This window comes from Oryctolagus cuniculus, chromosome 16 (assembly GCF_051225735.1).
Source record: "Oryctolagus cuniculus isolate XC-2025 breed Fujian yellow rabbit chromosome 16, ASM5122573v1, whole genome shotgun sequence".
Classification (NCBI taxonomy): Eukaryota; Metazoa; Chordata; class Mammalia; order Lagomorpha; family Leporidae; genus Oryctolagus; species Oryctolagus cuniculus.
The window spans coordinates 94,558,011-94,582,114 of NC_142882.1; the positions used below are offsets into that span (position 1 = coordinate 94,558,011).

The 24,104-nt window shown below is 45.8% G+C and overlaps 1 protein-coding gene across 6 annotated transcripts in view; it reads left to right on the forward strand.

Moving 5' to 3' along the window:
• Positions 1 to 2,582: 2,582 nt before the first annotated feature.
• The window catches only part of LANCL2 (LanC like glutathione S-transferase 2), a 34,389-nt gene continuing 12,867 nt past the window's right edge, over positions 2,583 to 24,104 (forward strand). For 4 of the 6 annotated variants that reach the window (XR_016222938.1, XR_016222937.1, XM_008261840.5 and 1 more), the window contains exons 1-6: positions 2,583 to 2,962; positions 15,086 to 15,203; positions 16,212 to 16,419; positions 17,534 to 17,681; positions 18,506 to 18,652; positions 23,499 to 23,681. Coding sequence is in view for 4 of the 6 variants with exons in the window: in XM_008261840.5 (XP_008260062.1) it covers positions 2,759 to 2,962; positions 15,086 to 15,203; positions 16,212 to 16,419; positions 17,534 to 17,681; positions 18,506 to 18,652; positions 23,499 to 23,681 (1,008 nt within the window). In the remaining 2 variants the exon portion in view is untranslated. Of the gene's footprint in view, positions 2,963 to 3,135; positions 3,276 to 15,085; positions 15,204 to 16,211; positions 16,420 to 17,533; positions 17,682 to 18,505; positions 18,653 to 23,498; positions 23,682 to 24,104 lie in introns of those variants that run through there. The other 2 variants (XM_089316002.1, XM_089316003.1) reach the window with 2 other exon arrangements.

The following is a 24,104-nucleotide window of genomic DNA, read 5'->3' on the forward strand; positions in this document are numbered from 1 at the left end:
CACCCTGCAAAACAGTCTCCAGCATATCCACCTACAAAATTGTGAGCCTGGGTTAACTCATGTACTTAAAATCAAACAAAGCTCCTGCATAAATTTGTGTCCACACTGATGAAAGCTTCTTAGAAATGACAAGGTTAGCGAGTCCCAGGCCAGTGATAAGGATGCAGCAGGATCCCAGGAGGATAAGGGTCATGGTACTCAGTGTTCCCCACGAAGGTGTTTGCCAAAGCTGGTGAATCTGACCCTCATTTTTTAAGGGCCAAGGGGACCATAATCAGTCCTGTCACAGAAAGAAAACAATCTCACAGCCTGACCAAGTGGGGATAAAACAAGAGACTCTTTGCTCATAAGCTGGGCTCCAATGCCTGTGCCCTTCAAGTAGTGGTCCCAAAGTAAATCGACCCTCTCTTCTCTTTCCCTTCTGTCTTTCCCTCTGTCTCTCTATAAATATTTATATGTTTGTGGGTATTTCAAAATGTTTGCATTCAAACAAACTTTTCTTTAATTCCACTTTTCCATGAATATTTTAAGAGCCCTCACAGGACACTTTCAACAGTGCAGTGTGTTATACCAAAGCCTGCCTCCCTTGAAATGAAGTGCAGTGAGCAACTGACCATATTCCAGATGAACAAGCAGATGAGAGGGAAACTTTAAATTCCATCACCCTGGTCTCCACCCCACTGGCTTCTGGAGTGTATCTGAGGAGGGGTTTGTCTCAAGTCTGTTCCTGAGCTGTCCGATTGTACTGCTTCTCTGCACAACACAGCTTCCCCCCAAAACATGCTTCTCTTCAATGTGCTTCTCACTCAATGTGCTTCCCCTCACTGGTGCCCCTTCTGTTGCTGGACAGCAGTCTGAGGGAGTCTAAGGTACTAACAGCCTGTAATAGGCATGTGCCTGCTTGTTGCATAGTAACTTATAGCCCATAGTAGCTGTTTCTGCTTAAAAAAAAAAAAAAAAAAATCTTTGGAACTGTCTTTCCAGGGTCCCTAATGAAACTGGACAGATCTGGCTGCAGCCACATTCCTGCACAGACTGCAGACAGGTGTTGCAATGGGGTTCATTATGACGATGACACTGTCCCCACCATGACCTTTCAGCAGCCATCTTTGAGCACGCCATGTATACAGTCAAGATTTGTCAAGACCCCTACCCAAAGACTTTTCCCACTTCCTCCTCTGCACCTGCCATGTTCTGTGGCTTTCTTACACCCAGCTGCGCCCCATGTATCCTAACCCTAAATCCCAAGCTCTTGGATGTGGCTTCACCATGACCTGCTCCTTCTCCAACAGGTAATTACATTAGTGATAACAACCACAAATGTTTTGTTTCTCAGGTGAATCCAGTGTTTTTATGTTAGTAATTGTGTGCACATGAGGGCCTGCTGTCCATCCAGTAACACTCCCTCCAGCCGAACTGCCGATTGCCTTGGGAGCACTCAGCCCTGGGATACCCCCTCACCATGAGCATGGGTGTGAGGGTATTTGCCCTTCCCTTTCCACGCACAAATTTGTTCTTAATTCCCTCATTCCCTTTTAAAGCTCTTACCCTTGCCTCTTCCCTGTTTGCTTTTCTCCATAGCCTTTTTCACTAAAAGTACTTTTTTTAGGTCTGTGCATGAAGTGGTCCAGAAGCAGTAAGCACACACAGGACTCCGGTCTTGGGTTCTAAACATTTCTTCCTAAATGGGTCCAGCAGTCCTGGGAAGTCCGATTCCGGGGAGGTCATGTAGCGCAGCCCCTGTAAGGTTATCATCCCCGCGGGGTCACACTTAGCCCAGGACAGTAGTGGGAACCCACCCCGCCTGAGACCAGAGGCAGGCAACCGAGCCCCTTCTCCCTCGTGTCACCTTTGCACACAGTAACATGCACTCAGCTCCAAAGAAACTTAATTCTTACCCCTTTCACCAACTGGGAATCCCCAGAGACTTCTTTATCGCTATTTGCTCAACCACAGTACCAATCACTTCTCAGTTCACGTTTGTGAGATGAAGTGCAATCAGACATTACCCTCAAGGATGAGAAATCCTTAAATCTTTGGTTCCAAATACATCAACAAGAGAACCAACCAAGACTGTGACCTAAGGTAGACCAACACCTCACTGCCGCCCTCCTGCCGCTAGAAGCTAACCCCACTGTAACCTTTCTGGTGCGCCTATGCTCCGGCAGTGGGCACGGTCCATCCAGCTCTGAAAACTGAGGCTGCCTCCCTGTCTCTCATGGTACCTAAGGACTTCCCAAAATAAAGATTGGAAATAAGACATAAAACGGGGGTGGGGGGGCAGCCGTGGCTCCTCCTCCGAGGCACCCCCCCACCGACTGCGATGAATGGGAGGGACCGGCTTCCTCCCTTCCCCGGGAGGCTCGGGCAGGGCTGCGGCTGCTTCGAATTCTTTTCTTTGACATTTTTTCCTGAACGCCCGAGGAGCGGCTGCTCCCGCCGGGGCGGCGAGGGCGGTGGGAGCGCAGTGCGGAGGCATCTTCGGGGCAGCGGGGCCGCGGCCCCGTCTCTGCCCCCGTCGCCGCCCAAGGAAGGGGCGGCCGGGCGCGAGCGCTCTCCGAGCTGCCGCGCCCAGATGTGCCGGGGACTGGCACCGCTGCGAGGCCCCGCGCGCCCGCCCAGCCCGCAGCCTCGTTCTTCCTGAGGAGCCGCGGCCCCGAGGCGCGGGCGCGGCAGGGGCGTTGCGGAGGCGCCGGGCCCGCAGGAGGTTTGTCCCCGCGCGAGCGCCGTCCGCGGCCGGCGCCGGAAGCGCGCGGCGATGGGCGAGACCATATCGAAGAGGCTGAAGCAGCAGCTGGGAGGGGAGGCAGAGATGGAGGAGCGGGCGTTCCCCAACCCCTTCCCGGACTACGAGCCCGCCGCCTCTGCGGCGCTCGCGGCCGCCGGGGCCGAGGGCACGGGCTGCGCTCGGCCCCCGCCCGCCACGGACGAGCCCGGCCTCCCCTTCCACCAGGACGGGAAGGTGAGTCGGGCCTCGGCGGTTGTGAGGGCCGGAGCAGGCGCCGCGGTGGTAGCGTCTGCGCGTGCCGCCCGCGCGCTCTGGCGTGACGCTGGTCTCGCGCGCCGGCTGACGTCCTCAGCGCGCGTCCCTGCCGCGGCGTGGGGCGCGTGCCGGGGGGCTTCTGGCATGGCTGGGCGAGGCGGCTCGCGGCCCTGGCACGGCCGGATACGCGGACCCGCGGGCGCGCTCGCACCCCGGCGCCGCACCTGCCGCACGCCCCCGGCGCCGCCCCAAGCCGCAGGGCGCCCTGGTTGCTGTGTGCCCGGCCTGGGAGGTGGGTGCAGCCGGGCGGGAGCCCGAGCCTCTCTGCGTCCTTGGGGCTCGAGGATGAGAACAGGGAGCCGCTGACTGGAGTGGGACCCTGACTGGGGCCGAGTTGCTCCGTTCTGGCTGCCTGTGAGAAATGTCCTTCCTAGGGGAGGATTAAAGGGCGGCCCTGAAACAGCACAGTGCTTAGTAACAGTGGCCTGAACGCTGTGCGAATCTGCCCTTGCACTGCATGACGGCAGCCAACTCTTCCTTCTTATATCTCCTGTACTTTGGTCATACGGGGAGCCAGGCCTTTTCGTGGAGTTAAGAGATTTAGAGCGCCTTGTGCCGTTTTCAGATGCTTTTAGCTCAAAGTGATCTGTATCCAAAGTGGCTTATTTGAGGTGGCTTTGGGGCACGGGAGTGTCATCACCGTTGTCTTCAAGTTGATGCAACCTGCACCGGTCACGTCGTCCTGCCCCTGAGGTGTTTGCCAGGCTCCCTCACCGCCCACTCACGTGTTTTGTGTTTCAAAAGAGACAAATTGGCCAAAACTAAGAAATCAGTTTTGAAATATCCCTTGGTCTGAAAATGTAATTTAAGGCAAGTTCTAGATATTCGTATGGTTAAAAGCTGGGCGCAATTTTTGCTTCCCAAGGATATTAGTGATTGTATTTGATCATGTTTGCAACTTGCCTGCAAACTCGGTGATCTCGGTAGACCGTCAATAAGTGACTCTATAGTCGTAGTGCTGTAAACTTAACCACTTTAGTCATACGGTTCAGAATTCATGTGTCAGTTTTGGTTTTCCTCCAGATTTCTACTATTTCCACATGCATATATCTGTTACATTTGTGATTTAGTGTTCAGGTTTTTTATGACAAAAATGTCTCTAGCAAATATTAAACATGCACACACACACATTCTCCTGGTTGGTGGCAGGAGCGTTGAGTTTTTCACCACACTGGTCTCTCCATGGGGGCTGCCCCATGACATACTAGCTGCTTTCCCAGAGAAAGATCGAGCAGATGGAGTATTCACAGGCACCAGGTGGAAGCTGCAGTGGTTTCTTAACCTCAGAGGTGTCATCCTTCTGCCCTGTTCTGTTCATCAGAGCAGGACAGAGTCCAGCCCACACTGATGGGAGAGGATCACCCAGGAGCATCAGTTTGCCAGGACTTAGAGCCCTGCAGCTAGGGCTGGGTCTTGCCTAGGGGTGCAAGCGCCTGTTCACTGGCTGGCTGGACTGCCCTGTGATGAAATGTGCTCTCCGGAGCCATGCAGTGTGTGTGAAGGGAGAATACATCGAGAGTATCAAGAAGGCACAGGAAAGATTAATTCTGCCCATTGACGCAGGTGACGATTATGTGGTCCTTGAAGGACTAGGTGGGATTAGCCAGGCTTAGGTGGCAAAACACATGGGCAGGGAATTGGAAATACAGCACTGCATCATGAGGCAGTCCGAAAGTGAAATATCACTGGATAAGACAGCATCAAAAAGATAGATTGGAGCAGATTCTGATAGACTCAGTGAGTTTAAAGATTTTAAAACTTTTTACACAGGGGACCGATGCTGTGGCGTAGCAGGTGAAGCCTCTGCCTGCAGTGCTGGCATCGCATGTTGGTCCTGGTTCTAGTCCCAGCTGCTGCACTTCTGATCCAGCTCTCTGCTATGGCTTGGGAAAGCAGTGAAAGTTGGGCCAAGTCCTTGGCCTCCCACCCCCTGCACCTGCGTGGGAGACCCTGAAGAAGCTCCTGGCTCCTGGCTTCAGACTGGCGCAGCCGTGGTTGTTGAGGCCATTTAGGGAGTGAACCAGCGCGTGGAAAACCTCTCTGTAACTATGCCTTTCAAATAAATAAATAAATCTTTTTTAAAAAAAAAAAAACCTTTTTACACAAAGAAGTCAGGAAAACTTTTGTTTGGTATCTAATTGGCATAATCTTAAGCTACTATAAATGCTTTAATTTTTTTAAGGTTTATTTATTTATCTGAAAGGCAAGGTGGTAGAGAGAGAGAGAATCTTCCATCCGCTCATTCACATTCCAGATGGCCTCAACAGCTGAGGCTAGGCCAGGTCTCCCACGTGGTAGTAGGGACCAAGTGCTTGGGCCATCTTCCACTGCCTTCCCAGGTGCATTAGTGGGGAGCTGAGTTGGAAGTGAAGCAGCTAGGACCTGAACCCTGGGGAATTGAGACTGGCACTCAGATACTGGAGCGGAACTGAAGTTGATGATAGCTATTGATTATTACATATACTATTCTATTATAGTATAACATGTGATAATGAAATTTCTCGAAGTTTTTTATATTTTCTGTAGAATACAGAAGTATTACTTTTCACATTCTTAGGGAAATGCTTTTTCTTGTCTCTCTTTCCTTCTGAGGACAATATAATTGGGGGTGCAATGTACATATGGGCATGTCCTCAGACTGTGAGTGCCTCCTGATTTGTAAATCCCATTCCATGACCCTCCTCACCTTCCTCATCACCCCTTATAGACACGCAGGTTGGGAAGTCTGCCCAGGTTTGCACCAACCCCTTCTGTTCACACAAGGACCTCACTAGAATTTCATGTTGCTGCATTGTGACATGAGGCTTCAGGTTCACGTGTCTATGCTTGAAACCCCAGACATTGAATTCATGATTGACAAAGGTCCACTAAAATTCATTTTTGTTTCTCTTCCCCCACTTCAGTCTTGGACAACACGATTGTTTTCATATGCTCGAGTTATTACTTTTTTGGGTTTTTTTTTTTTTTTTTTTTTTTTTTTTTTTTTTTTAAGATTACTTATTTGAGAGGTAGAGTCAAAGACAGTGAGAGAGACAGAGAGAAAGGTCTTCTGTCTGATGGTTCACTCTTCAAATGGCCGCAATGGCCAGAGCTGGGCCAATCTAAAGCCAGGAGATTTTTCTGGGTCTTCCAGGTGGGTGCAGTGGCCCAAGGACTTGGGCCATCTTCCACTGCTTCCCCAGGCCATAGCAGGGAGCTGGATTGAAAGAGGAGCAGCTGGGACTAGAGCTGGCGCCCATATGGGATGCCGGCACCACAGGTGGAGGATTAATCTGTGCCACGGCGCCAGCCCCTTGAGTTATTACTTTTAAATATCCCCTCTGCTTGATGCTGAGCTGAGATCATAGTAGTTACTGTTTTTTTTTTTTTTTTTAAATAAAGGTCATAGATTTTTTTTAACGCCATGGTTTCACCATAGCATCCTCAAACTGATTGCCTTTACTTTCCAAGTTGTATAATTTTGAATGTCTAGGAATTCTTATGTAGCCAAAGATTTCAGTGTTCGAATTGCTTCTGAAACATTGGAGACGTGTTGGACATGGGCTGCCCAAAGTGTGTGTCCACTGTCTGTGTAACTAGGTATCTTCTATCCTTTGACATGCACTGGTTGGGCTGATTTGCATGTGGGAAAGGGGGTGTTCTCTTGATCTCTGTTAGTGAATATCCTGAACTATATTTCCTTGAGTCATTGCAGATAGGGTCCATCTGTAAAACCACAACTGCATTGTGCATAGGTCTTTTCTGGGGTGAAAAGTTGGTCAATCAACCTAGCACAGTCATGGGGTGTCATGTCAGAGGGTGATGGCACAGTGAAGAGGTAGTGCTATGGTTTGAACAGGATTTGACTCCTGAACTCATGCAGATGTTTGATCCCCAGAATCATAGGTTGGTGGTTCTAGGAAGGTGGACACTTAATTCAGTTATAGTTTTGGGAGGTGGACCTAATGGGAGGTCCTTATTAGGTCACTGGAGATGAGTCCTTGGAAGCCATTGTCTCTGCTGCTTGGCTCAGTGTGATCGTTCCTCTACTCTTGCCCTCATCAGATGTCAGGCGATGGGGCCTCTTCACTTTGGACTGTGATGGGGCCTCTTCACTTTGGACTGTGAACCTCCAAAACCCTAAGCTGAAATAAACTTTTTCCCTTTAAGAGTACTGTTGCCAGGTATTTAGTTGCAATGATAGAAAAAAAATACAAGATAAGGATAAAGATGAACTTCATGTGTTGCATGTCTGTTGACAGAGTCATGCTGTGTCTGATCAGTTTGGGAGACTTTCCATGGAATGAGAAACACAAATAGAGGAGAAGCCCTTGCTGATTTATTCATTTATTTATTTGAAGGGCAAAGTGACAAAGGGAGACAGAGAGAGAGAATTCCTCCATCTGTTGATTCCTTCCCTAAATGGCCACAATGGCCAGGATGGAGTCAGGAGGTAGGAGCTTCATCTGGGTTTCCCCTGTGGGCCGCAAGAGCCCAAGCACTTGGATCATCTTCTGCTACTTTCTCAGACCATTAGCAGGGAGCTGGATCAGAAGTAGAGCAGCTGGGATTTGAACTGGCAAATAAGTGGAATGCTGATGTCATCAGGGTGAGGCTTAATCTGCACTACAATGGCAGCCACTGATGAGTCCCCTTCTGGGGACTGTGAGATGGTAGTCAGGTTGTCTTCCTAAAGAGACATGTAAGGGTTGAGCTATCAGGTAAAACTACAGTGCAGTATCCAACCAGTCTTAGACATCCTTAACAGTGTCTTTTTCCAGAAGGCTCAGTAAAGCCCAAAATACCTTTGATCCAATCTGAGTTTATTAACAGCACTTCTGAAATTAAGGGTTCTGGGTAGTTTTCTAAGATTTGTCAGAATTGTTTATCCTTGGAGATCTTGTGCCCCTCTAAAGCCAATTGAGAAAAAAATCAGTGCTGTTGGTCTTGGGAAGCCTGAGTGCTTGGAGAACATCCCAGGTCATCTGTACCCTCATTAAGTGTGGATCCTCTTGGGAAGTTCGACTCTGCTGAACCAGAGTCTTAGTATTTGGAACAGGTAAGCGGGGCTTTCAGTATAACTGGAGTCATTATAGTCCAGATCTAGGCCACCATTCTATGAAGGCAAACGAATATTGGCTATTAGCAACCCTCGGGGTACCAAACAGGCATCGTACAGGTTGGTAACTGTGAATGCTTTACTTCCGGCAAGAGTAGCTGATAAAAGAGTACAGGAGTTGGGTACTACCGGATGCCTAGGAATTATATTCAAGATTTATTTTATTTACTTATAAGTGAAAATTAGAGGGAGAGTCACTGATTCACTACCCAAATGGCCGCAATAGCTGGGGCTGGGTCAGGCCAAAGCCAGGAGCCTCCTCCAGGTCTCCCATGTTGGTGCAGGGGCCCAAGCACTTAGGCCACCCTTTGCCACTTCCCCAGGTGCACTAGCAGGGAGCTGGATCAGAAGTGGAGCAGCGGGGCCTGAACTGGTACCCATATTGGATGCCGGTGCTGCAGGTGGCGGCTTAACCCACTGTGCCACAGCACAGGCCCCCATAATCGCTCTTAAGTCTTGTACAAAATGCCAGCTCTTCCTCCTTACTGGGAGGGTTTGAGTGTTCTAAGGACCTTTCTTGTATATTTTATTATTGGTCTGGCCCTGGTTTTAGGGAATATTGTTTTATATTTGGCAGTGTAGATTCATCTACTTCAGCTTTTTTTTTTTTTTAAGATTTATTTATTTACTTGAAAAGCAGAGTTACAGAGAAGCAGAGGCAGAGAGAGAAAGAGAAAGGTCTTCCATCTGCCCCAGATGGCTGCAACGGCCAGAGCTGTACTAATCCGAAGCCAGGAGCCAGGAGCTTCCTCCAGCTCTCCCACATGAGTGCAGGGACCAGGACTTGGGCCATCTTCCACTGCTTTCTCAGGCCATAGCAGAGAACCGGATCAGAAGTGGAGCAGCTGGTCCTGAACTGGAGCCCATATGGGATGATGGCACTGCAGGTGGCGGTCTCACTCACTTTGCCACAGTGCTGGCTCCCTACTTCCACTTTAATAGGAGTGGGTGAAAATCTTTCCAGTCTCTGGGATGAGTGAGGGAGGGCAGGTGTTGAGACCTGGAATGGTTGGTCAGAGTTTGAGTGGGGCGTGACCACCATTCAGTAAATCCAGATTGGAGCAATTTCGTCAGGTTTGAATCTGTTGTTTTTATTTCGATTTTTTAAGATTTATTTATTCATCTGAAAGCCACAGAGAGAGAAAGGGAGAGGCAGAGAGAGAGCGAGCAGAGAGAGCGAGAGCTCTCGCATCACTCCCCAAATGGCCACAATGACCAGGGCTGGGCCAGGTTGGAGCCAGGAGCTCCTTCCAGTCTCCCACATGGGTGGCAGGGGCTCAGGGACTTGGACCATCTTCTGCTGCTTTCCCAGGCATGTTAGCAGGGAGCTGGATTGGAGGTGGAGCAGCTGGTACTCAAACTGGCGCCCGTATGAGATGCTGGCGCTGTACCACGGCACTGGCCCCCTCAATGTGTTCTTTTTCCTTCTCATTCAGTCCCATTTCTTTTTTTTTTTTTTTTTTTTTTGACAGGCAGAGTGGACAGTGAGAGAGAGAGACAGAGAGAAAGGTCTTCCTTTTTGCCGTTGGTTCACCCTCCAATGGGCACCGCAGCCAGCGCGCTGCGGCCGGCGTACCGCGCTGATCCGATGGCAGGAGCCAGGTACTCATCCTGGTCTCCCATGGGGTGCAGGGCCCAAGCACTTGGGCCATCCTCCACTGCACTCCCTGGCCACAGCAGAGAGCTGGCCTGGAAGAGGGGCAACCGGGACAGAATCCGGTGCCCCGACCGGGACTAGAACCCAGTGTGCCGGCGCCGCAAGGCGGATGATTAGCCTAGTGAGCCGCGGCGCCGGCCCCCCATTTCTAGGAATATGTCACATGTCTCCCTTTTGAGAGAAGGGAATGTGGATGTTGTAGGTTTCAAAGTTTTTCTTTGATCTCTACCAAGAATCTCTACCAAGAAGATGTATGGTGGTCAGAGGAGCAAGCGGAAAAGAATCGGAACTGTTTAAAATTCTCAGTTGGGATTTAGCAGGTCAGGATCTGCATGGTCAGGGTTGGTTAGAAAGTCTCCTCTGTACAGCCCCTTACTCTGAGGAAGGGGCAGTTTAACGTTCAGGATCAAGAACACAGCGTTGTGGTGCCAGTGTCTGAAAGGGTGTGATTCTGTTTAACTAAACTTCTGTCTCCCCTGAGGTGTTGATTAAGATACTTGGAGAAGGCCGGCGCCACGGCTCACTAGGCTAATCCTCCGCCTTGCGGCTCCGGCACACCAGGTTCTAGTCCCGGTAGTGGAGCCCAATTCTGTCCCGGTTGCCCCTCTTCCAGGCCAGCTCTCTGCTGTGGCCCGGGAGTGCAGTGGAGGATGGCCCAAGTGCTTGGGCCCTGCACCCCATGGGAGACCAGGAAAAGCACCTGGCTCCTGGCTTCGGATCAGCACGATGCGCCGGCCGCAGCATGCCGGCCGCGGCGGCCATTGGAGGGTGAACCAACGGCAAAAGGAAGACCTTTCTTTCTGTCTCTCTCTCACTGTCCACTCTGCCTGTCAAAAAAAAAAAAAAAATGCCCAGGCTTTTTACAGTAAAAGGAAATTCCTCTCAAACTTCCACAAACTTCCAGCTCCTCTGGCTGAGGGCCTCGTTTGGCCATGGAAGCTGTCAGTTCATGATTTTGGAACCTCGTTTTTGTCCATTTTCTGGAGAGTACTCAGAATTTGATCCTTCAGATTGATGACGTCCCGGGTTTTGAGTGTTTGCCCAAATGGCTGGGCCATAATCTAGTCCACTTAGGAAGTTAGGGTTTAGGATAGCATCATTTTGATAACTGGCTTCAGCCATTCCAGAATATTATTTGGAAGCTTTTTCAAAGCATTCATCAGTCGTAACTCAGGGTTGGATTGGTCTGGTTTTCTTCTCTCTTGAATCTTATTCCACTCAGCCACCTTTTGAAATGTTTGAGCTTTGGCCTCATAAAGGTCCTTTGCCACATTGACAAGTGTCATATTGATCTGCTTTGCTCACTTTGCCAAAATACTCTTCTTTTTTTTTTTTTTCTTTATCCATGTTCAGTTTTTCTTCCAGAGACTAACATGACTGGCTAATAAACGTTGAAGAACCTGTGCTCTTAAGTTTGACTGTTTAAGTCTCATTCCTTAAGAAGGCCTGTAGAGTCCTCAATTGGATCAGAAAAACCCTTAACCCTTGATCTTAACATAGATCAAGGCTGTTTCCTTTCTCCCTGTTCTCCCTGTAGCTGGCTTTTCATTGAAGGGAGCAGGCAAGAGAGGAGGCTTGGGGTGTAGGCCTGAGTTAGGTTGGATTTCCTTGGAGGAGGTGGAGGGAGAGAAGAAAACCTGGCAGGGAAATAATGACAGACACAGGGAACATGTTGTTGGAAGCGGTAAGAGAGGAACAGCAGGGAAAAAGTAGGGAAGGCAACAAAGGAATGTCCCTTTTCTGCTCCTGCATCATCTGGTCTTTTTTATCATGAAGGAGCAGGTATGTGGCACAGGTGTTAAACTGTTTAACGCCTGCATCCCATATCAGAATGTCTGGGTGTGAGCCCCAGCTCCTTTCCTGATGTTACCTTCCTGCTAGTGCAGACCCCGGGAGGCAGCACGTGATGATGGTTCAAAAATGTTTTTGAGTTCCCAGCTCCAGATTTTTGCTGGCCTAGCCCCAACTGTTGGCACTTGGGAGATCATTCTGTTTCTCTTCCATTCTGCTTTTCAAATAAAATAAACTTTCAAATAAAAAAAGTCCATGAAAGATGGAATTTGATGAATGACTGGTTTCTCATGAGAAACCATGGTGCCTGAGGATTATGGAATGACATGAGAAAGAATTGAAGGAAAGTGCCACCCAGATCCTTCAAAAATGAAGGCAAAATACATATTTTTTCAGATTAAAAAGCAACAGTATTTCAGAGGATTTGTCATAGCAGATTAGCACTATGAGAAATGTAAGGGGGCGATGCCAGTTGTAAGCTCATCCTAGAAGAAACATGAAGAAAAATGAAAATGGTACATATCTGGGTATGTGCCAAAACTGCTCTTCATTTGCTTACAAAACGGGTAATTACTTTAAGCAGAAGTTACAGCATTACCTTGTGGGAAAGGATAGAGGGTAGGAAATGACCTGTAAGGCTCTGCTTTCTGCATTGTACATGAAGTGGTTCCTTAGAGCAAGTGGATTGTGAGGAGCTATCTCTGTTATGTCCTCCAGAACAGCCACTAAAAATGTTGGCAGAAGATCCCACTAAATGCTCAACACGAAAATTGAAATGCAGTTCTGAAACATGTTTAAAAAAATGTGAATAAAGGGAGAGGCAAGAAAGGAACAAGAGGGAAAGGATGATTGGGACACAGGTTCGCTGGTACCATCGACGCCAGAAGGCCAGATGCCCAGATGAGACTATTAGAAGGAACTGGCAGCATTCAGGCAGGAAGACCCTGCTGTCTTCTATGCAGGAGTCAGGCTGCAGACCGTACAGTCTGTGGCAAAAAGAGGAGGCATTAGGCTTCTGGTTTCTGTCTTTAATGTGCACATACAGATTTGGATCAGAGATTTCTTACTGCTTTACCTGAGGGGACAACACAGTGCAAGCAGTCTGTCATGCAGACAGGGATGAAGAAAAAATGCATTTTCTGTGGTTCTTGTGAAGGGGAAAGAAGCCCTGGACTCCCCTTCTGCTTCTGAGAGTCTCACTGGAAACACCTTGCTCCAACCCAAAGCACAGAAATCTCTGTGTGGATAAGATAAACCCTTTACCTTCAGTGCTGCAAGTCATGTGAACATGTACCTCAGGCTAAAGGAGCCTCTTAATATATTGTGGGTAAATTCCTCAGATTAACTTTAGTTCAGAATCCCAAGTTTTAGTAAAAGTTGCCCTGAAAACCCTCATTGTGTGGAAACATAAAAGCATTTTCTCTACAGTTCCACAGAGGGAGATTTCATTATGAAAATGAATCAGTTTGTCAGAAAGATGTAAGAATCATACATTTTTGCCTAATAATAGAACCTCAAAGTACAGGAAAGCAAAACCAAAGACTATTAAAGGGAGAAATAAACAATTCACAGCTATATTCGAATTTTAATCTCCCTCAGCAGTTCATATAGCAGTTTTACACTGTTGGCTATGCATTTAAAAACATTGGAAAAGACCACTAGCAGTTAGAATTCCTTTCTCCTTTGCTCCTAGAAGCCTTAGGACTTTTAAAAAATATTGAAAAAGTTTTCATATGCATTCACTGCAAAATGGAACATTTTTGCACATTTTTCTTCTTGTATGAGAGTGCATTAATGATTTTGGGTCTATTTCTGTATTATGTTCTTTAGATTCGTATTATGCAAATAATTCCCCTTTGTCGTTATTTTTTTTTTTTTTTACTATTGGAGAGGCAGACAGACATGAAAGAGAGCTCCCATCTACTTTTTTTTGCAGTATTAATATATTTTATTTTAAATTATAAAATATTGACTAAAATGTCTTCTCAAGCTGATTACATGAACATTTTTATATTCTTAGAAAATGATTTTTACAATTAAAATCATATTTTAACAAAAACTATTTAAAAGATGGGCTTCAGGAAACTAACATAGAAATATGGAGTTTGTGTGACAATAGGAATGTTGGAATTATATCACATACACTAATAAATTATGCTACTATTGCAGACAACACAATTATATAACTACTTCCCAAAACACTAGTATCATGAAATTTTTGCTTGATTCTACAGATGTTTGGCTTTTTGCCGTCATTTGTTATAATGAGGAAACTGGTTTTTTCAAGAGTTTTTCCTTTTAATGCATTTCACATGCAAAATGTTCTTTTATTCCCACCCTCAAATTAGTTTCCTAACCAATTATTCTTTATTACAAAATAATTTAACAGTTTAGAAATTTTTCCATGACTAGAATTTGAAGAACATGTCAGTTTTTATCATGAACATAATTGGTTCACATGTTCCAGTCAGTATTTCTCTTTTTTTTTTTTTCAGTACCATACTATTTATTCATTTATTTTGCAAGCATTTCTTTAATGGTAAGCCCTGTTGGTTGTTGAGGAGATAAAGTGGATACACCATGGTCTTTCCTGAGTGCAGAGTCTGATGGAGAGCTGGGAAGACAGTGTAGCCTAGTGATTAAAATATACGCTTTGGGATCACACAGCCTGGCTTCTCTGTAAACTGCTTAGCACAGTAACTAACACATATGATGGTACTTCAAAAAGTTGGTGGGGAGGCTGATGCTGTTGCTGGGGCTGGGTCAGCAGAAAGGCAGGAACTCCAGGTCTCACACATGACTGGCAAGAACTCAATTACTTGAATCATCACTGCTGCTTTCCTGTGTCTGCATTCGCAGGAGTCTGGAGCCAGGAGCAGAACTGGGTACTGGAACCCAGATACTCTGATTTGGGATGCAAGCACCTTAACCTGTCTTTTTTTTTTTTTTTTTTTTTTTTTTTTTTTAAGATTTATGCATTTATTTGAAGGCACAGTTAGAGATCTTCAGTCCACTGGTTTACTCTCCAAAATGGCTGCAATGGCCAGAGCTGGACCAATCCAAAGCCAGGAGCCAGGAGCTTCTTCCCGTTCTCCCATGTTGGTGCAGGGGCCCAAGTACTTGGGTCATCAGCTGCTGCTTTCCCAGGCACATTAGCAGAGAGCTAGATCGGAAGTGGAGCAGCTGGGATTTGAACCCATGCCCATATGGGATGCCAGCATCACAGGGGCAGCTTAACCCACTGTACCACAATGCCAGCCCCTTAACCTGTGTCTTAACCACTAGACTATCCTGTTTATGAAATATAGTTCATGCAGGCATTGTCTCATTATAAAACTAACCATATAAAAGCCAAGAAGACTCTACCTAAAGAAGTACCGAGAGGGACCAGGTGAAATAACTTCTATTAGGTTTGTATAGCTTAAGCTGTCAGTTAAAGTATGTATTGCAAGGTTGTTCTCTTGTGCAATTTAAACTTGTATCTTTTGGTTCTTAGATCATTCATAATTTCATGCGGCAGATCCAAACCAAAATCAAAGATCTTCTGCAGCAAATGGAAGAAGGGTTGAAAACAGCTGATCCCCATGACTGCTCAGCATATACCGGCTGGACAGGTGAGTATATGGGGAACCAGTTACTGAAATGTTTCACCCCGTGTAATAAGAGTTAAAGCTTTCTTTTCTCTTAAAATGGTAGTTTTATCTCCTTTAGCTAAAACCTTTAACTGTGTCTTCACTGATGAGATGCTTTGAAAATTTATTTCTAATTAAAGGCTTTCCACCAAAGTTTACATTTTAATATGTAGTGTGTCATATTTTTATAGCGCTGTTGATTTAACCTAACATGAAAATGTGTAAAGAAGCAGACTTGTCCAAGTGTCAGTTATTTGCTTTGTGGTTTTGTGTGTGTGTGTGTGTGGTTTTTTTGGTGACAAGACTGGTTGAGTGGTTCTTTGGTCTGTTATGTGGACTGTTACCCTACTGCTTGTACTCGTTTGACTCATATGTACACACATAAGGGGACATTATTTTTGTTTTGATTACAATTAAGCAAGCCATCAATAATACACTTCACTTGAAAAACTAGTTTCAGAATTAACCTGCCTATGACAGTCTTTTTTATTAATTAATTAATTAATTTGAAGGCAGAGTTACAGAGAGAAGAGAGAGAGAGAGGGTTTTCCATCCCCTGGTTCAGTCCCCAGATGGCTGCAATGAACAGGGCTAGGCCAGGCCAAAGGCAAAAGCCAGGAATTTCTCCCGAGTTTGCCACATGAGTAGCAGGGCCCAAGTACTGGGGCCACCCTCCGCTGCTTTCCCAGGAACATTAGCAGGGAGCTGGATCAGAAGTGGAGCAGCTGTGACTTGAACTGGCACCCATATAGGATGCTAGCATTGCAGGCGACAGCTTAACCTGCTACACCACAACACTCGCCCTGGGTGTGTTGTGTTTTTTTTTTTTTTATTTAAAGAAATTCCTTTTATTTAATTTTTTTTAATGTTGCCCCTTCAGAAACAGGATTTTTATAGAAGATATTTTTTCATGTGATTAGGGAACAGTGCCCTGAAAGTAAGAAGGAAATGTAGTAATTGTTGTCTTCTGGGGTGGGGGAATTATTCTAGGCATAGCCCTTTTGTACCTGCAGTTGTACAGGGTCACATGTGACCAGACCTACCTGCTCCGGTCCCTGGATTATGTGAAGAGAACCCTTCGGAATCTGAATGGTCGCAGGGTCACTTTCCTCTGTGGAGATGCTGGGCCCCTCGCTGTAGGAGCTGTAATTTATCATCAACTCAGAAGTGATTGTGAGTCCCGGGAGTGCATCACAAAGTGAGTTTTTAAAACTACATTTTCTCCAAATTCTCGGTTTTTGCTGTAGAAAGGTAGTCAAAACTAAAATTTTTAGTTCATGAGCTGTTAAAAATAGGCCTCTTCAAGAAGTGAAGAGGTGTATATGTTATCCTTGATTATAACAGTGGGATTGTATGTTGTCTATATGCCCAAGCTCGGATGTGCCTTAATTTATGGGGAATAAATGTATGTCTTTGAGTGGCTCTAATCATTTTTCCTAAGCAATTCTTGGCTGGCTTAGTGCATGAAAATTAGCTCCCATGTCTTAGTTAATCCACTATAGTAACTAAATTAATCTGAGGTTTAACATTGACATACATGGCTGCATATGCTAATGCTAGAAAGTTAGAGAGTATGACCTTTATTACACTCATTTGCTTCTACTGTTGCTCAAAGAGGCAAAAATCAGGACTCACTTCTGGGTCTGCTGTAGCACCTGAGTAAAGCCGGTCAGCTGATGCTTGTTTGAGTACAAAATGACTCAACTAATTCCCAAGCACAGGATTTTTGTTTTTTATAATTTTTTAAAGATTTATTTGAAAGAGTTAGAGATGGAGAGGGAAGCGAAGAGAGAGGTCTTCCATCTGCTGGTTCACTTTCCAGATGGCCACAACTGCTAGCACTTGGCCAGGCTGAAGCCAGAGCCAAAAATTTCCTCTAGTCTCTCACCTCAGTGGCAGGTGCCCAAGTATTTGGGCAACCTTTTTCTTTCCCTGGCCGTTAGTAGGGAGCTAGATCAGAAGTAGAGCAGCCAGAACACAATCTGGTTCCCATGTGGGATGCTGGCATTGCAGGTGGGGGCTTTTCACTGGCCCAGTGGGGTTCTATTTAGATTTTAAATCACTTGCTTCTAATTCTGGATTTACAACAAACTATCTTATATTACATGGATTAGAACAAATACAAAGTAGAAATTCTGAGCAGGAAGTTGTGCTTTATTTTGGTATTTGGGAGAAGAATTAGTAAAGTGGAAGTTTTTGGGGGTTTGAATTTTTTTAATCACAGTTTCAAGTTTAAAGATAAGTAACAGGTAATTCCTAAAATGTCAGAGTGACTCACTTCCCTGGGAAAATGAGATTTTTCTGTTGATTAGACTTCTGCAGCTCCACAGAACTGTTGTCTGCCAGGACTCAGACCTTCCGGATGAGCTGCTTTATGGGCGGGCAGGTTACCTGTACGCCTTGCTGTACCTGAACACGGAGATTGGTCCAGGCACTGTGTGTGAGTCAGCTATTAAAGAGGTACGGTGGGCGTTCTCTTCTCTGCCATTCAAACCGTTTATGGCAAGAGCTGGACTCTGCTTCTAGGTGGGACTGATTTTCAAAGTATCTAATTACAGTTTTTTAATAGCCCCATTTTTCTTTCTAGTAACATTTAAAAAATTATGTTCTTCATCCTTTATTCAGCTGTTTTTCCTGGAACCAAGCAATAGCAACTTGAGAACATTAGAATGCTTGTTTCTTTCTTTCATGGGATGTCTGTCCTCCTGTATTGTCCCAGGAATGCACTCTCCCTCATGCCAAAGCTAGCTGAGTGCCCCCAGCTCCTAGAAGGGGGAAGGGAGTGGAGAGTGAACAGCTTCCTTCTAAGGGACCCGTCCTAGTTGCCCCTCACTCTGCTCGCAGCCCTTTGCCAGCACTCACCCACTAACTGCGTTCTGCCTTCTGAGCTGGGAATGCGGTGTCCTGCTGGAACACTCAGTCTGCTACTGGATGGTGAGAGGGGTGTGTACCAGAATACACGCATGGCATGTGGTCACAGCAGAGGTGATGTTCTCTAGTCCACCGAGAATCCTCATGCCACAGTAGACCCTCACTTTCTTCGCCTTGCTACAGTGAAGCCAGGTCTCCCAGCTTTCCTGAACTCTGACCCTGTTTTCTGATTTCTGTCTGCCTGCATTTGTGAATAATTTATAGCTGCTAATTGCTGAAAGATGAACTAATCTCTCTCCTCCATGCTCTTTCTCTAGATCTGTCTCTATATTTGGGAATGCTGTTAGTGTTAATTAAACTGGAGCAGAGTGCAGGTAATGTTTTAGATTGATGCTTTCTCATTGTCTCTGTAGGTAGTTGATGCCATCATCGAGTCAGGTAAGGCTTTGTCAAGGGAAGAAAGAAAAGCTGAGCGCTGTCCCCTGTTGTATCAGTGGCACAGGAAGCAGTACCTTGGAGCAGCCCATGGCATGGCTGGAATCTACTACATGTTGATGCAGGTTAGTGGGAAGATCGTGAGATCCTAGTATGAGGACACTTTTGTGGAAACTTTGTGGAAAATGGAATTAAAAGGTAGGTGTAGAGTGGGCATTGGGCCCCACAGTTAAGATGCTTGAATCCCACATCAGAGTACCTGTATTTCATTCTTGGCTTTAGCTTGACTCCAGCTTCCTGCTAATGCACAGACTGGGAGGTGACAGATGATGACTCCAATACTTGGGTCCCTACCATGCATATGAGTGACATAGATGGAGTTCCTAGCACCCAGCTGCTATCAGCCAGTAGTCAGTATGTGCACTTGGAAAGTGAACCAGCAGATGGGAACACTCTTGTCTGTCTGTCTCTCTCTTTCCACCTCTCAAATAAATAAATGAAATTTTTAAAGGTAATTATTTTGATACAAAAATTTTGAAATCCATGTATAGTTTTTTTGGTAATATACATTTTGCATAAACTTTGTGAAAACACCTCATGTAGTAACCACCTAATAATAAATTAGATCAAATATGAAAAATGGAAATGAAACTTAGTGCAAACCAGGCAGGCTGAATTGAAATAAGAACTGGACTTTGAATCATGGACATGTAGACTCTGAGTTCCTGAGAGAACAGCCTTTACACAGTTTTTTGTCAGCTCAACTGTCTGCCACCCACACTTGTTTGTCCTTGTCTTCCTGCTGATTGAAGCAGGAGCTGTTCTAAGGGGACTTCAGGGAGCACAGAGAAGCCTGAGGTGGCAGAGGTTGTGTCACAGGATGCCCCAACTTGCCTGTTTCTAGTGAGGTTATAGCTAGGATCGGGATCTTGTCTCAGGCATCCCTGACACCTGTTACATGGGGTACTGATGACTCTGCCAGGCACTCAGAGGCCCCATGCCAAATACTGCTACATGGCATGGGGTTGCCTTCCCTGCAGTATCTACAACCTCCTTCCTTTTTGCCTTTTTTCAGTATTGGTATTTTGTAAAACCACAAGGCTAGAAAGTCAAAGAACATGGTTTAGAGTTCACAATAGCTGCAGCAGTCAGCCTTGTATCAGCACCCAAAGTGACTGAGAGAAGCTAGGGAGGCTCAGGTTGTGGTGGTATGAGTGCAGAAAGTGGCTGGGCCTGGCAACCAACCTTCTCAGGAGAACCTCCCCTTGGGGCAGCTCCCACTGCTTTTGGGAGGGCCAACCTCCCAAAAGCCATAATTAAATCAAATATCCACCCTCGGGCCAGTGATGTAGGGTAGCCGATAGAGCCACTACTGCAGTGCTGGTGTCCCATATGGGCACCGGTTCAAGTCCTGGCTGCTCCACTTCCGATCCAGTTCTCTGCTATCGCCTGGGAGAGCAGTGAAAGATGGCCCAAGTAATTGGGCCCCTGCACCCACGTAGGAAGACAAGGAGGAAGCTCCTAGCTTCAGATCAGTGCAACTCCAGCTGTTGCAGCCAACTGGAGGGTGAGTTAGCAGATGGAAGACCTTTCTTTCTCTCTCTGCCTCTGTGTGTGTGTGTGTGTATGTGTGTGTAATTCTGACTTTCAAATAGATAAATAAATCTTTAAAAAAGAAAAAGTCCACCCTCTTAGTGCTATATAATCAGTTTATGACCTTAAGAATCAAATGTCTGCATCAGTTTGGGAGCAAAATCCTGTTCAAGCCATGTCAATGTTTCTGATTGAAAAGGCCATGTTTTCTTTTAAAAAATTTTTACATTAAACCTCCCCCTCTCCTTTTTTTTTTTTTTTTTGGAACCTACTACATTGTGCCATTATTCAATGAATTGAAATAGGGGAATCACAGCTGCCCAAGACTGATACTCCCTGTTCTGGTGTCAGGTTCTCTGTCACTGTTGCAGAAAGTAAGGCCTGTTTTGTTCCTGCATACAAACTGCAGGGGTACATTTGTTTCCAAAATAACCAGAATTCCATGTCTCATTTAAAAATAGTACAGTCATTCTTAGTAATGAGTAGATTCTGTGTGTCAGTGTTCTCCAGAGAAACAAGACCACTACAGGAGATAGATACACACATACATGTATTACTGTATGTGTGTGGGGACTAGTGCTGTGGTATAGCCGGTAAAGCCATCATCTGCAGTGCCGGCGTCCCATATGGCTGCTCCACTTCTGATTCAGCTCTGTGCTATGGAGAGCAGTAGAAGATGGTCCAAGTGCTTGGGCCTCTGCCACCTGCATAGGAGACCCAGAAGAAGCTCCTGACTGCAAACCATCCCAGCTCTGGCCATTGCGGCCGTTTTGCGGGGTGAACCAGAGGTGGAAGATCTCTTTCTCTGCCTCTGCCTGTGTTTCTCTGTAACTCTGCCTTTCATACTTCATAAATCTTAAAAAATACACAAGACATCCGTGTGTGCATGCATGTGCATGCGTGTTGTCAAAATGTTTATAGAAATCTGTATTCAGAAAGAAACTAAACATAGAATTCAGTTTTGCTCCCACCAAAGAACACTTCTCTTTTCATTGAATTTTCCACAGACTTTTAAGTCCCCTCATGTATATGCACATGTGTTATACAAAAACACACACACAAAGGAGACTTATAGGAATAGGCTCATGCGATATACATGTCAATAATTCCCATCACTTGCCATCCACACTTGGAGACACAGGAAAGCTGGAATTGCCCATCTCATCTAGGTCCAAAGACCTGAGAATGTGGGGAGCCCATGGTGTAGTTCCCGCCCCAGGACAGGAGAATAGGGATGTCCCAGCTCAGTCCCAGTCCTACGGCAGGAGGACATGGATGTCCCAGCTCAAGCTGGCAGCAGAGAGGAACAAACTCTTCCTTTCTCTGCCTTCTGTGGGGCATGAACATCTTCCAAGAACAAGTTCACCTCTCAGGATATCACCCAGCACCTAGGAATGACTGTCTCTCTATTTAACTCCTGCTGGAAGAACTGAACTGGCTCTTAGGATTCAGAAAGTCAGGCTTAGAGGGGACTTGGAGGAGCTTCAACAAATGGCAGCCTGTGGTGAGACTACCCTCTTGCCATAGCCAGTCATGCTCAGCACCTCTGACAGTGGGAGGGGAGGCGGAACTGGAGCCTGGAAGGCTGAATGGTGCTTCAGAGATTACTGTCATACAGATGATGTGAGGGCATTTGAAAAGGCTCAAGGGAAATGGAATTTAAAGGTAATTTGTTTTCATGCAGAAAAAATTTATATCTATGCATAGCTTTTCATAATATGCATTGACCATAACCTTTATTTTATTTTTTTAAGATTTATGTATTTATTTGAAGCACAGAGTTAGAAGGAGAAACAGATCTTCATCTGCTGGTTCACCCCCCAAATGGCCACAGCAGCGGGGGCTAGACTAGGCCAAAGTCAGCCTAGTTACACAGGATCCCACATGGGCACCAGTTTGTGTCCCAGATGCTCCACTTCAGTTTGGCTCCCTGCTAATGGCCTGGGAAAGCAGAAGGTGCTTGGGCCCCTGCATCCACATGGGAGATCCAGATGAATCTCCCGGCTTTACCTAACCCAGTCCTGGCCATTGCAGCCATTTAGGTAGTAAATTAGCAGATAGAAGATAGATACCTCTGTTTCTGTCTCTGTCTCTCCAGCTCTGCCTTTCAAAATTAGTAAGTAAATATTTTTTTAAAATGATGTTTTTGTTTATTCAGGAAAGCATCTGGATTTTCTTTGGCTTTAATAGGATACTATAAATTTTTTTTAAAGATTTATTTATTCATTTGAATGGAGGAGTTACAGAGAGGCAGAGAGAAAAAGAGAGGTCTTCCATCTGCTGGTTCACTCCCTAGATGGCTGCAATGGACAGAGCTGTGCTGATCCAAAGCCAAGAGCCAGGAGCTTCTTCCAGGTCTCCCACCCGGGTGCAGGGGCCCAAGGACTTAGGCCATCTGCTGCTGCTTTCCCAGACCATAGCAGAGAGCTGGATTGGAAGTGGAGCAGCCGGGACTCGAACCGGCGTCCATATGGGATGCTGGCACTGTAGGCAGCAACTTTACCCATTATGCCACAGCACTGGCTCCAAGAATACTATACATTTTAAAGCCGTATCTCAGCTTAGGTACTAAGTGTAGTTTATGGGCATTTGCCACCCAAGTGAAGACTGACTCAAGCCTCAGCTCTGCAGTAATGCAGATTGGGCTTCCTGATTTGTCCTATGAGACATGTAATTGTTTTACCTTGCCATTTAATTGTCACCACTGTTTTTCATGGAACCTGTGCAGTGGATTGAGACTGAATATTTTTGTGTTAAATGCCTCAGAATTATCTCAATTGTGTTTTTGGTCTTAGTCGCAATAGTAAAATGTTAGCACAAGGTTGGTAATGCAGTCTGTTAGGCAGCATTTAATGAGCACTTGTTAGTAGCTGTTATGGCACACAGGTGATTGGGTGAAGGTGTGAGTGTGCAGTGCTGGAGTGCCTTTCACACAGATGCAAACACGGGTGAGGTGATATCCCTGGAATGACAAAGCCAGCCATTAGATGTGGGAGAAATGGGTATGTGGCTTTTCAGGAGATGAGACATAGAGAGGAAACCAAAGAGTAGTACTTATACCAAGTGGAACCATGGTTCATTCAAGATCCAGTTTTGTCACCTTCCCTGCTCTCTCTGCTCCTGCACTGCAGGGCAGTGGTCCTGATTTGTCAAAAACTATGTGTGTTCAATGTGTTACATCACTGATTCATTTTAGGAGATTTCAAAAAGAGTTGAAACCAGACATTGTCTGCTTAGGTCTTAAATAACCAGATCATTGTGATTCTCATTTATTTGTGCTTGGTTCCAGGTAACTGATGCTTTATTTTATTAGTTGTGACATAATAGTTTTTAAAAAACAAGCTTCAGAAAAAACAAGTGATTCATTTTTGTTTACAGCCAGCAGCAAAGGTGGACCAAGAAACCTTAATGGAAATGGTGAAGCCTAGTATTGATTATGTGCGCCACAAAAAATTCCGATCAGGGAACTACCCATCGTCCTTGAGCAATGAGACAGATCGGCTGGTGCACTGGTGCCATGGAGCCCCAGGAGTTGTGCACATGCTGATGCAGGCATACAAGGTCAGTCCTTCAGTTTTTCTCAGACCTAGTTTTTATTGCCAGGTTTTCAGTTTAACTGTGGTGAGATCATCTGATTTTGTACGTTAAAAGTCTTTTAGAATTAATTTTTAACAAAATACGTATAAAGTTTCTTTATTTCACTGTTCATCAACACACCACAGTTAGTACTATATGTGTGTGTGTGTGTGTGTGTGTGTAAATGTGTTTAACAAGCTTATGTTCAGGTGTAAGAAAGCCTTGGTGACGGATGGATGGTGATGCTCCTCCTAGGGAGTGATGATACTATCCAGCGGACACTGTTATCCAGGTGGCTTATGTTCACATCATCATTTCCTTGCTCCAATAAGCCTTTATTGATGGATTATTCTGAGGACCTTTTAAATTTGAGTTTTAGAATTACTCTGAAATTAGGATTGGAGTATA